Source organism: Entelurus aequoreus, linkage group LG05 (genome assembly GCF_033978785.1).
Source record: "Entelurus aequoreus isolate RoL-2023_Sb linkage group LG05, RoL_Eaeq_v1.1, whole genome shotgun sequence".
In the NCBI taxonomy this organism is placed as follows: Eukaryota; Metazoa; Chordata; class Actinopteri; order Syngnathiformes; family Syngnathidae; genus Entelurus; species Entelurus aequoreus.
The window spans coordinates 30,549,129-30,564,244 of record NC_084735.1 but is presented as its reverse complement, the minus strand read 5'-3'; the positions used below and the strand labels follow the sequence as shown (position 1 = coordinate 30,564,244).

At 38.4% G+C, this 15,116-nt stretch overlaps 1 protein-coding gene across 4 annotated transcripts in view; it reads right to left on the bottom strand.

Annotated features, from left to right (window-relative positions):
- LOC133650460 (serine/threonine-protein kinase PAK 3) overlaps positions 1-15,116 on the bottom strand; it is a 63,958-nt gene that overhangs the window by 17,331 nt on the left and 31,511 nt on the right. For 2 of the 4 annotated variants that reach the window (XM_062047711.1, XM_062047712.1), the window contains exons 4-8: positions 10,936-11,089; positions 10,813-10,850; positions 6,658-6,720; positions 3,023-3,181; positions 2,779-2,953 (exon numbers count right to left, since the gene is read on the bottom strand). In XM_062047711.1, coding sequence (XP_061903695.1) covers positions 2,779-2,953; positions 3,023-3,181; positions 6,658-6,720; positions 10,813-10,850; positions 10,936-11,089 — 589 coding nt within the window. The remainder of the gene's footprint in view (positions 1-2,778; positions 2,954-3,022; positions 3,182-6,657; positions 6,721-10,812; positions 10,851-10,935; positions 11,090-15,116) is intronic. The other 2 variants (XM_062047713.1, XM_062047714.1) reach the window with 1 other exon arrangement.

The window sequence follows — 15,116 nt, the reverse complement described above, 5'->3', positions numbered from 1 at the left end:
ACTCTGGTGTGTAACTTGACACTGCAACTCTGAGTGAGTCTTGCAGATGTGCATCAGTGAGGCGTGTCCTGTGTTTGTTCTTGATGAAGTTCATGTCAGAAAAGGCTGATTCACAAAGATAAGATTTTTCCTCATTGTTTGCGGAACCTTCTTAATCTTTTGGACATATTTTCACAGCAATCTGGCCTTAAGCTTAATTATGATAAATGTAAAATGTTAAGGATCGGAAATCTAAAGGGAACGTCCTTTCGAATGGAATGCAAAGTGCCTGTTTTGTGGACAGATGGACCAGTTAACATACTTGGTGTTGTTGTCCCAGAAAATCTGGAAGATCTAGGCTCAGTAAATTATGATAATCGACTAAGAAAGCTGGACAAAATTAAGCAATTATGGAAAGGGAAATCCCTAACCTTGTATGGTAAAATGTCTATTGCCAACTCGTTAATTATTCCTCAATTTATTTATTTGTTTTTGTCATTACCAGCTCCATCACAAAACTTTTTTAAGATTTATAAGCGGAGGGTCTTCGATTTTGTCTGGAACGGCAAACCAGAAAAGATTAAAAGAAAGGTTTTGTACAAAGAGTATGAATATGGGGGCCTGAAACTTCTCAACCTTGAAGCTATGTGTCTGTCTTTAAAAGCATCAATTGTTCCAAAGATGTATTTAAACATTGAGTGGTACACAAATGTCCTGTTGGACAAAAAACATGTACTGTATCAAAAGAAATTGTATCCTTTTTTACAAGTGATCCCCTCCCAGAGAGTCTGCTGGGAAACATGGCGGGGTTCATAAAGGAAACAATCCACTCATAGTGGTGTTTTCAATTTTATGTGCCAGAAAAAAGAGACGATATTTTGCAGCAGTTAATATGGATGAACTCTAATATTGTAATAGATGGAAAGCCTTTCTTTTGGAAAAATATGTTTGAAAGAGGAATCATTTTTGTCAATGATATTATCAATGAGAATGGTAAAATTATGAAGTATGATGAATTTAGAGCTATGTATGGTGATGCTTGCTCAAGCTTTTCATTTTGTCAACTAACTGGAGTAATTGGGAAAAGATGGAAACAAATAATTAATTATGGAACTACTAAATTATTAGTTTGTAAACCTCTAATAAGAAATTCTAGTTTGCAAAAAGGAACTAAAATAAATAGAAAAATATATAATTTTTATTTAATAAAGAAATCTTTAAAGGCTGCCTCATACAACACAAATGGAAAATGGGAGGACCTTTTTGACTGCCCGTTGCCATGGGATGCCATATTCAAACTAATCTATAAAACCACTATCGATGTGCAAAATCTTTATTTTCAAATTAAAATTATTTATAACTTCTTACCCACAGGGAAAATGTTAAAATTATGGAATATGACAGAGTCAGATGATTGCCGATTTTGTTGTCAGGAGCCTGAATCCACCCTGCATTTGTTTTGGTATTGTCATATTGTGTCTATGTTTTGGGTGGAAGTTGAAAAAATGTGTTTAAGGATTGGTTTGTTTATGAAGCTTAATGTGGTTTCTGTTATTTTAGGAGAGTTCATTGACAATCATGATTTAGTCAATTTAATTATAGTACTCGGTAAAATGTTTATTTTTAAGGCCAAAAACAGATATTCACTTAGTATTACTTTCTTTAAAACATTTATTCAGTATTTTCTAATTTTAGAAAGTTACATGGTTGAAAACGATAATGATGCCAAAAAACATAAAAAAAAAAGATGAGAAGTCCTCAAAGGCTTGTTTTGAAAGTATAATTATGTTTATAGAGTATCTGATATCTGTTGTTGTGTTCCCTAATTTGAGTGACCTGGACATAATCTGGACTGTACATAAATGCTTATTTTGAAAATGTAATTTTGTTTATAAATTATATGCAATCTGTTGTGTTCCCTAATTTTTTTCTGTGTACATGAATGAAGGTGTGTGTTGCTGAGTCCGACTTGGACATTATCTGGACTGGGCCTGGTTTAAAAAAACCTTTAAACAAATCTAATTTCATTGACAACCTGGTCTGTTGAAGATAAGGCCCTTTTTAAAAAAATAAAATAAAATAAGATAAATAAATAAAAAACATTTTCTTGGATAAAAAAGAAAGTAAAACAATATAAAAATAATTACATAAAAAATAGTAATTAATGAAAATGTTAGTGGACCAGCAGCCTATACAATCATGTGTGCTTCAGGGACTGTGTCCCTTGCAGATGTGTTGTCTATGTTGTGGGAACCAGAATATTGGTAGCAGAAAGAAATAACCCCTTTTGTGTGAGTGGGTGTGGATGAGTGTGCATGGGGGAGGTTGTTTGGGTTGATGCACTGATTGAAAGTGTATCTTGTGTTTTTTCTATGTAGATTTAGAGATATTGAGAAGTCCACTCTCCAAGGTAAATGCTGTACATTATTATTACATTACTTCTTTAAACTACTGTTGTTGTGTGTAGTACATTCTATTGTATTGTTTTTATACAATATTTATTATCTAAAAGTTAGTTTATCTTTCTAAAAGGCATGTTACACGTTAAAATTGTGCTCTTTAGGTGGGGCCAAGCACCAATTATATTGATTTCAATTCCTTTCAACGGGAGATGTTAATTTGACATGCAAGTGTTTTGAGTTGAGAGCTCTGTCACAGAACCAATTAAGCTTGTAAGTTGAGGTACTATTGTATTAAATCCTGTTGGACTTTTCTTCTGTTTTCCTAACCTTGTAGCAAGCGAGTGTGGGTAAAAAACAGGTGTTGTGGAATAAAAAGTATGCCTATAAAGACACATACTGAGTCTCTCCAGGATCTCCTCATCTGTCATTTTGGACTTCTTCCTCTGGCGGTCCGTGTTACGATACATTGTGCTGGATGTGTTGTCGGGCTGGACCTGCGACTCGGGTGGCGTCACCACCTCTTGGACAGGGGTGGGAGGCTTGGGTGGGTCCATGACTGAGCGTGTGTAGATCTGCAAGAGCATAAGTAAGAGTTGAAGTCACGATGATGTTACATTGCGCTGAAAAACACTACAACTCACAGATTTGGTGTGCTCAGGTCGAGGCGCAATGACCGGTGGAAGTTCATCGTCGTCGTCGTCTTCATCTTCCTCCTCCTCCTCTTCTTCCTCTTCCTCCTCGTCCTCCTCTTCTGACACAGGCGGCGCGATGGGGGGTTCTGAAGTTGATGTTTTGGCACCCTGCAGGATGGACACAGGTGTTGTTGCAATACCACTATTAGTAGCAAGCCAGTGGAACCTCAAGCAGGACATGTGACACATCTCGCAAAAGTAAATGCGCCTCTCAGTATTACAGCAATGAAACTTGGATCTAACTTACAGTAGTCAGTGTGCAGTAAATCTATACTTCTACACAATCTGTACACTGACTACTCTAAAAGCAGTGATTCTCAACTGGTGGGTGGCGAGCAAAAAGTGGGTCACAGGTCGTTGCCTGGTAGAGATGAGGCGTTCGCAAATGAGTCAAGTCTTTTAAACAGTTCTTTACAGGGAATGATGAGAACTCATTTACTGTAGGTCTGGGTGTTATGGCCTAAAATCCATTCAATAATATGTATAATAAATAGTTAATATATATCCATACACTGTATAGTATATACAGTACAGTCCAAACGTTTGGACACACTTTCTTCTCATTCAACGTGTTTTCTTTATTTTCATGACTGTTTACATTGTAGATTGTCACTGAAGGCATCAAAACTATGAATGAACACATGTGGAGTTATGTACTTAACAAAAAAAGGTGAAATAACTGAAAACATGTTTTATATTCTAGTTTCTTTAGGACGCTACATTGCATTAACAACACGTTTGTTACAGCCTGTTGCAAGCTCGTCACTCTCAATTTCGTTCGTATTACCACTATTATCACCATAGGGCAATGAAATTAAAATCTCTGTCGTAGGCCACATCTATGTACAGTCATCCCTCATTACATGAAGCTTCAAATATCGCAGCAACAATCGCAAGTTGACCAACTGCTGACAAAACAAGTTTTTGATGATCTTGATATTCAACTCCTGTCTCATCAATAAGAACACCACATTGGTACGGCGTCAAAAGACAAAAGCGGCACGAAGCATCGGACATTTGGCGTGGCACTTAAGGCTAACTGCAGCAAAGTGGAGATGAACTTTCTTGGTTCAAGACAACACAGGACATGCATTGCTAATGAACGAAATGCTAACAAGTAACAACAAAGCTGCGGCTTACACCCGTGGTTTCAGCATTCATAGCGCAGTTCTAATTTAGATGAATTATCCAGCATGTATTTCCACGTCGTAGCCGTGTTGTAGTGGCCGGGTGAGGACCATAGCAGTGGCGCCTGGAGGATCTGCACTCAAGATGGTAAACTATTTTTTAATGATTTTAATAATAATCCTACTTTGCGGAAATGAGTTAGTTAAATCACGGTAAACTATGAACGACTGTAGTTTGTATCGTATATCTAATTCACCGTTTCTTTACGAGCTTTTTTTAGTCGCGCATCTCTATATTAATATCGTGCAAAAGTTGTTTGATTTCTGAAGTTCAAATACAACAAAGAAGTTAGTGAAGTTAATTTTGTAATTACAGCGTAAACCAGTAGTGTACGTATTTTAACCTTTTGCTAGTTTTCAAATTTTATGAGATACACATTTTTTTATTATTTGTAAACAATAACTGGATAACTTGTTATTCATGTGAATTGATTTATCATTATTATTTATGTGTATATTTATGTTACAGATTGAATACAGGTAACGAACAAAAGTATTTGTAATAATTGTGGAATGGAGTTTGACATGTTGAACTTTGTGTGACATTGTAAATATGTGCTGTATTATTGTGTAATCTTATTTCCATGATTGAAATCAACATAAACATAACATTCATCAAAATTATTCAAAAATGTTTCACTATGTATGTAGTGATGTCGAATTCGGGTAGCCGCTTGTCATTAAGGGGTGATGGTGGGTCTTGCTGCCGAACTATTGTATTTTCCGGAGTATAAGCCTCTACTTTTTTCTTACGCTTTGAACCCTGCTGCTTTTAGAACGATGCAGCTAATTTATGGATTTTTCTTCACTAATGGCCATTTTGTTTTGTGTTCAACAAACAGTTTTCATAGAACACAGACAAAGACACTGAAAAAGTGTTATTGTTTGTGCTATGCGGCATGTTTTAGGACCTATTTGCTAACTGCAGGTGCTGCAGGTTAAAATTGTACTTCCCATTTCGTTCCTCGAACCGGAAGTATCCGTCAATAGCATTTCTGCTTAAAGGATTCTTCATTCAATACTCCAAGCAACGGCTGTAAGGTTTTTACAATATAACTAAAACAATTCATACTTACAAAACTGTCCCATGTGTGATGTCTGTAGGAGGGTTTTCATGCATAACTGTACATGCTATCGTAATGTAATCCAGCTAGTGTCGTTAGCATTGGCAAAAATGCTACATGTTGGTATTAATAATTTAAAATGGCATTCTTTTTATATTATTTGAGTTTCCTAAATTCACCAAAACGTCACCGTGGAGCTATTGAGTCTGTTGAGCTGATTGGAGAGCTAGCTTCCGCAGCGAGTGGGTCCATGGCGATAACTTCTGTTTTGTTTGATCAGCCGTTTTACTGCCATGTTGCAGGCACTTTTTTAGAAACAATTACGGTATGTAAATAAACATTTACAAAATATTTCGTACCTGTATATATCTGCAACTTATGCAGTTAAAAAATGTTTTATTTCTTCTCAAATTTGGTGAGTGTGGCTTGAATACCGGTGCGTTCTATAGCCCGGAAAATAAGGTAGTTGAGAACCACTGCTTTAAAATACTGTATGTACACATTTAAAAGTGTTGCCCTTGAGAATGTCAGATGGTTGCTGACATCCTGTTTTTAAACATGTGGTCAGAAAATTACCAATTGTCAGGAACAGTTGTGCTAATAAGAGTTAAAAGGAAAAGATACACAGCTTTTATCAGAGAAGAGGTGTTGGGTTCTGTGCGCCAAGAACCAAGGATGAGAATGCATTTTAAAGAGGGAACACACTGCTCTATGTTTGAGTAGTGAAGCAAACCTGCTGCAACATCGCAGTGAAGTGCAATGCGTAGATAAGCGGCAGACATCCTGGATATGCACCACACCATTTGAAAACTTCCAACATATTTAGTCTGCCTAACACTGAGGATTTGTTTCTCACATCCAAAAGTCAGTTTGCCTTGGATCGTCTTCCTCTTATGGAATGGAAACGTCCACTTCCAGTCTTGTCATGCAGAAATGAAGCAGTGCAGCTTAGTTCTGGTGATTAAACAAGAAAGAAAGACCCGGTCCTTTCCTAACGGGTCTGTGACCTATTTGGAGAAGGATTCGGTCAAGAGTGCAGAGGCTGGCTACTTGCAGGTAGCGAAATGTTTTTTTTTGTCTTTACCATGTGGTTATGTTGCCAATGGTGATGATGTTACAAGGGAGAGTTCATATGCAGTTTGAAAGTCATCACAACCCTCTGCCACCACCATCCCCACCATGAGATGACATCATTAGACATCATTCAATGCATAACTAGAATAAAGTAAAGTAAATCAAAAAGAAAATATCCCCTTGAAAGTATTTGCAGTGGGCGTAATTGAGATCCAATAACTGACGCTAGAGATGCTGAATAGTAATATGGAGGAGTTACCTTGTCAAATAATGCGCTGCAGGTTCTAAGGCTGACAGGTGGCCCAGATGACAGCAGTCGATTCTGAATGTGAAGGTTAAAAATGGGAGGATTTTACTCAAAAACAAACCCACACATTATTGAAGAGTGAGCGGACTTCAGGGGAAGGAATGTTAGGGCGGGGGGTTTCACTACGGAGGGGTGGTCATCAGGTCCTTGTGGCTGAATTAAGAGCTCGTGCGACAGAAGTGAAGGTCTTAGATTTAACACTTAACCTGTGCTTGAATGCACGAATGAATACATCCACAAACTGCACTCATAATGACTGTCTGAGGGTGATCATGCAATTTCTTGCATTTTCACAAGAAATACAATATTTTAGTAAGTTTACTTCAAGGGGAACTGCACTTTTTTTGAAATGTTGCCAATCATTCACAATCATTATGTAAGACAAGAATACATATGTTTTTTTTTTTAATGCACCAACTAGTAAATAAATGCGAGCAATGGTGCCTATGGGAGTCGCTCTGCCTAAAAAACGGTTAAAAAAAGGATCATCAAGGTTTTATATAGGCACTGTAAGTATATACAGTATGTAATGTAGTAACAGGCACATTCATTCATAACATGTCATATTTACGTATTTCGCTCCTACGGTGCATACGGTGGTCCATTAATTTCAAAAATGCATCACGTTTGCTTTTTCCTTCAACAACATCACTGATTACTACTCATGCAGACTTCATGAGAGCCAACAAACATAACAAAACATCACTTACTGTACAAGGTCTGCTCTCACTGGAATGCAGACGGTTAAGACTGTTCATATATTTCTGTTTAGATGAAGAACGACTCATAATGTTTGCGAAGAAAAAAGACGAGTGGAACCAAGCGTCTTTTCAGGTCTTTTTCGCCATTATGGGTCTAAATTGGTTGTCAAAGTTGGCCAAGTTTTCAGTTTATGTCCACATCATTTTACTTTTAAGGTGAGAGGCATGATTTATAATCTAGAATACATTTTAACAAGCTCCAAGGCGAGAAGCAGCTCATTAGTCAATACAGCAGCATAAGGAAGTTGCCTCTCTCGGATCAATGCGCCGCTAAATGTAGGTTCTAAACTTTAGCGCTTATAATAACTAGGGGTGTGGGGAAAAAATCAATTCAAATTCGAATCGCGATTCTCACGTTGTGCGATTCAGAATCGATTCTCATTTTTAAAAATCTTTTCTTTTTTAAAAAAAATGTATTTATTTATTTATTTATTTTTAATTAATGAATCCAACAAAACAATACACAACAATACCATAACAATGCAATCCAATTCCAAAACCAAACCCGACCCAGCAACACTCAGAACTGCAATGAACAGCAATTGAGAGGAGACACAAACACGACACAGAACAAACCAAAAGTAGTGAAACAAAAATGAATATTATCAACAACAGTATCAATATTAGTTACAATTTCAACATAGCAGTGATTAAAAATCCCTCATTGACATTATCATTAGACATTTATAAAAATAAAAATAAAAGAACAATAGTGTCACAGTGGCTTACACTTGCATATTTTCACAAAGATAAAATAAGTCATATTTTTGGTTCATTTAATAGTTAAAACAAATTTACATTATTGCAATCAGTTGATAAAACATTGTCCTTTACGATTATAAAAGCTTTTTACAAAAATCTACTACTCTGCTTGCATGTCAGCAGACTGGGGTAGATCCTGCTGAAATCCTATGTATTGAATGAATAGAGAATCGTTTTGGATCGGAAATATATCGTTTTTGAATCATGAATCGGGAAAAAAAATTTGATTTTGAATCGAATCGTGACCCCAAGAATCGATATTGAATCGAATCTTGGAACACCCAAAGATTCGCAGCCCTAATAATAACAATATAGTTATTATTTGGTTAATATTCAGGTCACAAAATGTAAATGGAGTATTGTTGGCGGTTTTTAGATGTTTTTAGTGGGTTTTATGTTCAAAATAGACGCAATAAACGTCACAGCGCCCATTGGCTCCATTGTAAGAGGACTTTTATCTAGATTTATTTAAGAGTTAAAATACATTTAAAAATAAGACAAATGTGTTCTTGTCTCTCATAAGGATTGTGAATTATAGGCAAAATTCCAAAAAAGTGCAGATCCCCTTCAAGGAACTGTTTACTCAAACAATTTAAATACATTTCTGACACAGTTCACTAGACGAATATTAATACTTATTTGATGTTATCATTATTAGCTCTGCCTCACCTCACCGCATGACATTACGTTACCAAACATGCACAAAAGGTTAAGAACATAGTATTTTATACGACATGATGCAGTTCTACTAAATAACGTTACTGTATTGCATGTTATTGGACATCCCTAATGTTCCTGCTGTGTATATATTGCACTTGAATGTGTGCAAATATTGGTATTGAGTGTGACAACACAAAATCGCAGCAGAAGAGAAAAGTTTTCAAAGTAAAACAAGACTGACTGACAGTTTTGCCTGCTGGGCACGCTGAGGTCATAGATGGGCGATGGCACAAGTTAATAGCAAAGTCCCGTCTGCAGGGCTCAGAATCAGTGGACAGTCTGAGACGCCCTCCAATACTCTCTAACACGCAACCTTTTCGCCTCACTGCCACCCTTGCTGGCCCTTCGCTGGCACTGTCCAAGCAAAAAAAAAAAAAACCCTGCATGATCCCAGCGCGGTTGGCCCGGGGCGGAGAATCCCCCTCGCCCCCCTGCCAGACTCGGGATTGCATTTCTTCACCCGGCTGAGCGTGTGTGCAGGGCAAGGCATTAAAAGCATAGATTACTCTGGTCAAAGCCAGGAATGAGGTCAGCGTAGCGGGAGTCCTCCTCAGTGCAGTCAAGCCTCCACTGAAGCTCGTCAATTGTTTGTATTACAAATCTAGTTCAAGTAAGATTGAAAACAATTAACAGCGGGCTCTTGTTTGAGCACACATGCAACTGGAATGGCTTGGGGGGAAAGCACAGTAAAGGTTTCTTTTGAGGAATGTACACATTTTGTCCATTAAGGGGAAGCAATGCAAACAATTTTAAAAACTTACCTCTACAACTTATACAGTGTTGTAGAAATACATCCTTCCAATCAAGACTTAGGGCATGGTTTACTAAGATCTAAATACCTCGCACTAAACAGCGTGTGCAATCTATAAAATAACGTGTACTATTAGTGGGCGTGTTCCGTGTGATCTACTAAGACTGTGTGCAATTGAAAATTGGTGCAGATCTCTTTATTTAAATGAGACACTCATTTACTGCACATTCATGTTATCATGCTCCAATCTGTGGCGTTTTGCTATGTTTTTAAACACGCAGGAGACGTGAACCACTTTTTATGGGTATTTTAGCAGCATTCACACAGTGCATCTACATTGACACCACTTTTATTCTTTTTTACCGGTTAGGTGCATGGGAGAGAGGCTGCATTTATGTGTTCACACTTCAAAAAGTATTTTTTTCATATAGTACATATGTATAAATATTATGTATTCTATGTGAAAAAACGAACGTAATTTAAAAAATATTAAATGATACTAAAACGCAACAATTACAATCAGCCCCTTAAGTCATCCAGCAGCTACGAAATTATAAAAAGATGTTGCTGAATAGACGATGTGTCTAATAATATTTTATTTCTGACCGTCAAAATATGTTGAAATGTACACGTAATACGGAGGATTCTCTATCCATCATGTGTCTTTCTCACAGCCGTGTGCAAAACTGTGTCAGTGTGTGCGTCCTTTTCAAACATGCTAAATAAAACACAAAATAGGTCTCCTAAAACGGTGATAAAGTGTTGATAAATCACATTGCGTGTGCTGAATTTGCATTTTCTCTTTCCAGTATTGTGGGAGTTTTGATGATAAGCATATATTTTGCATATTAATGAAGACGGAGACGCAAAATGGATAGCACCCCTTATTCTGCTAACTTAAGAAACGCAATCCACTTTACACACGTTTAGTAAATCAGCTTTGTGTGTGCTATCAAGTTTGCACGTGTTTTAGTAAAAGCAAACCTTTAGTAAATCAGGCCCCTTCTGTCTTTCTCTTACTTATTTACGACTTGCAAATGTACTGTCTTACAGCTGTACAATCAAAATAAGGAGAAAGCAAAAATAGTGCGGAACTAAGAAAATAAGACTCACCAGAGTGTTTGCTGCTATGTAACCATGTGCGGACTTGTCTGAAACAGAAATATGCTCTCATTAGAATGAGATTTTAAAGGTTCTTAATAGTGCATATTGTGGGTATTAGTGTATATACTGTACCTCCTGAGGTGAAGCTCATGTACTTCTGGTTGTTGACGGTCTCTTTGGAGTCGTAGAACTTGAGGACGTCCAATACGGCTTGTGGGTTCTTCTTCTGCTCCAGTTTGGTGATGTTGGAGGTCTGTAGGAGGCGCGCCCATTGCTCTGGGATGCCCTGCAAGGACACAGAAGGGTCAAATTTAAAAGGTTTGGACTTTTAAGCTCTAATTTTTACTTGAAAATGCGATAAAATGTGTCCAAATACTGTCTATTCAGCCTGTATATACACAGCAGCAACTCTCTATGGATACTGCATTAGCTACCATACTATACAAGAATTATAATGTATATCAAAATGTTGTCTTTACAATTAAAAATAATAAAGTTGTAATGGCTTCTGTCAGAAAAGTTTTTATCCATTAATATTATTTTTGTGCCTGTAGTTTGCAGTTTTTAAGTATCATTACAGTGTATCTTGAAACATAAGCATGACTACTTTCTTTACAGGCAAATCTATTCATGTGTGGAAAAAAAAAGCTTTTTCTGTATAGCTTTGGGCAATGGAAGAAGTTAGACTTTCAGACTTTTTTAATCCACCAAAACATTGTATCATTGTGCAAAGCACACCCAAAAAATTGTAATGACAGGGTCAGAGCATGTCAAAGAAATACTGAATTATTTGTTATTATTTTTGTGTTAAAAAATTACATAGTATTAATATTGGTAGTTTTATTGGGATTTTTACTACTAATGTTTAATCGTTTTATGTAGATAGCTAGAAAGATAGATGAACTTTATTAATCCTCTAAAAGAGGAAAATAATTTGCCTTAGCGTTTAAGTACAGTAAGATTGTAGTAAATCTATCTAATTTAAATGTGATATATTCTGAGGTAGGCTCCAGCACCCCCCGCGACCCCGAAAGGGACAAGCGGTAGAAAATGGAAAAATTGATATTCAAACATATTCAACCCGCTTAATCAATCATGGGTTTGGCATTTTGGTCTTTCTGATCAAAAATGTCCAAACTGTTTCCACTTACAGAGTAATGTTAAAATGCAGTTCCATGGCGGGCTTGCACGCCAGTGCGAGGCAGTTGTGGTTGACAACCATGAGCAACAATTATTTCATTCAGGCCCCACGGCAATTTTTTTTTACAAAATGTAACATCTAATTTTGGCAAATATATATATTTTTTGTTAACCTGTTCCCTTAAACCAAGGATGTTAAACTAATTTTATCTCAGGGGTGGCATGGAGGAAAATCTATTCCCACGCGGGCTGGACTGGTAAAATCAAGGCATTAAAACTTAAAAACAAAGACAACTTCAGATTGTTTTCTTTGTCTTACTTCGCCAAAAATAGAACAAACACATTATGAAAATGTACATATTATAGATAATCCTCTTAGCACAATACTTCAAGTTTGTTGAAAATTCTGAGGAATGAATTGGTGCAGTTTCAAAAACACCATGAAGAACAAAATGAATGTAGACTTTAGCTCAGTGCTTTTACAAAGCCATTCAACTTTAGGCACTTCCTGTTTAAGATTGTCACCTTGGCAGTTCACCATTAAAAACGTTTGGAAAAGCAATCCAGTGGTTTCCTCACCGCCGCATTGGTGAAATCTGCAACTGCCACAACCATTATCATTATTCAATAAATACAATTATAGTATAAACAAAACAATTATCAAAATGACGCCATAGTCGAAATCAAGGTAACATGACTACAAACGTAACCAATGTGAACATAGTAGATTAAAGCATAACATAGATCAGAACAAACACAAGAAATGTAGAAACACATTTTTACAATGGAGTTCAGGGTACACATCGTGCATTCAACCAATTGCAAGCGCTGCATGGAACTCTAACTAAAAAGATGATGGTCAAGTTGACTTAAGTCTTCGCATCTTACCTTTTTGTTATTTTATCCGTTGAGTGGATAATTTACAATGAAAAAAGGTATTGTGCGTCAATACTGCTGCCATCTGCTGCCAGCCGACAGCCACAACAGAAGCAGCTGATTGCTTTCACCTTCACTGATTGGAGTAGCAGCAGCCAATCCAGAGGGCTCTTAAAGTCAGCTGACACGTCATCTTTAAAACCTGTCATGTGTGACGTATGTCACACTTGAATTGCTATTGTGACATCCAGTGGACACATTTACAACAGCAGTTTCTTTCATTAAAAAAATGCAGCTTATTTTTATATTTAGCAAACTGATCTTTTAGGCCAGATTAAACCTGTTCGTGGGCCTGATATGCCCCGCAGGCCGTACATTTGACACGCCTGCCTTAAACCACTATTGCTATTGGTGGTAGGGCTGCACGATTTTGAGAAAAAGATCTACCAGTAATTGCGATGTTTCTCTCCAAAATTGCAATTTCGATACAATTTACGATTTTTATCTTTTATACATAAAAATGCATACAACTGAGAAAATAACAAATGAAGGACAACATGTTACTTTTAGAAAGTCAATCAACATATTCTTGTCTCAATGTGCCAAACATTAGAACAAAATGCAATAATTTACATTTTTAAGACAGTGTGACGGTCTCAAGCCGTCTTGTGGGTTCCATGGACCATCAAATAGAGACATCTCTGAGCAGTTTGACGTTTGTTTTATTTTTTTAAAACAAAACCTCAGTCCCGGTCGCTTTTTAGCTCCTCTCCTCCGCTCGTTCGCTCGTCGTCTCGGGCTCTCCTCCTCTCTCGTTCCGCATCAGCCTCCTCTTGGCTCCTTCCAGCCTCCTCTTTATCTCTCTCTGCTGCTCCCCTTTTCTTCAGCGAGAGGAGATTGGATGATCGTGCCCAGGTGCGCGGATCGCACACCTGTGCACGATTGTGGCGTCGCTGCCGGTGCGCCCTGCCTCGCTGCTCGCTCGCCGGCCCCGCCTCTCCACAGTCCTCCATCGCCAAACGCAAGCCGGGATTCCGACCGGCTGCGCGTACTCCCCCCCCCCTTTTTCCGAGGGAGCGGGAAGTGAGGACGGCCAGGTCCCCCTGTGGCCCCGATCTTCTCCCTTTCTGTGTCTTCTTCCTTTTCCGCCTGTTCTTTTTTCCCCTCTTCATCTTCATCGTCTTTTTGTTGGTCTTTTTCTTTGTCTTCTTGGTCTTTTTCTTTGTCTTTTTGGTCTTGTTCTTTGTCTTCTTGGTCTTTTTCTTTGTCTTCTTGGTCTTTTTCTTTGTCTTCTTGGTCTTTTTCTTTGTCTTCTTGGTCTTTTTCTTTGTCTTATTGGTCTTTTTCTTTGTCTTCTTGGTCTTTTTCTTTGTCTTCTTGGTCTTGAGCACTTGAGTGGTTTCCCTCCTGTGCTTCTTCCACCACTTCCTCTTTTTTTGTGGGGGGCCATTCGCCGCCCCCCGTCTGGCCCGCCAGGACCTGCAGGAGCCGCAATTGTTTGCGGGACTCTTCGAGACACTGGCGGCTGCTTGCCGCCAGTTCCGTGAACGCCCCCACGAGGGCCCACTGGAGATCGTCCTCCCCCGCCTCCGATGGTCCAGCCACGTTGGGTGCCAAATGTGACAGTCCTAGGCTGTCGGGTGGGTTCCATGGACCATCAAATAGAGACATCTCTGAGCAGTTTGACGTTTGTTTTATTTTTTCAAACAAAACCTCAGTCCCGGTCGCTTTTCAGCTCCTCTCCTCCGCTCGTTCGCTCGTCGTCTCGGGCTCTCCTCCTCTCTCGTTCCGCGTCAGCCTCCTCTTGGCTCCTTCCAGCCTCCTCTTTATCTCTCTCTGCTGCTCCCCTTTTCTTCAGCGAGAGGAGATTGGATGATCGTGCCCAGGTGCGCGGATCGCACACCTGGGCACGATTGCGGCGTCGCTGCCAGCGCGCCCCGCCTCGCCACTCGCTCACCGTCCACGCCTCCTTGCCGCCATCTTGGGCCGGGCCCCGGCGTGCCCTGCCTCGCTGCTCGCTCGCCGGCCCCGCCTCTCCACAGACAGACTCAGAGCTTTTGTCTACGTCATGCTCATAAACTAAAGAAATCATCAATAAAAACTATAAAATGTTTATAATGTAATGTAATCATAATATATAAAAAATATTGCAAATAACCATTTAAAAGGATATACATTTTCATTTCTCATTACTGTATAATTGTTTACCATTGTACTGTAATTGGAAGGTAAATAACTTTGTTATCCTAAATAAATATAATAAATAAATAGACATATCAAAAATGTGTCATTTCCAT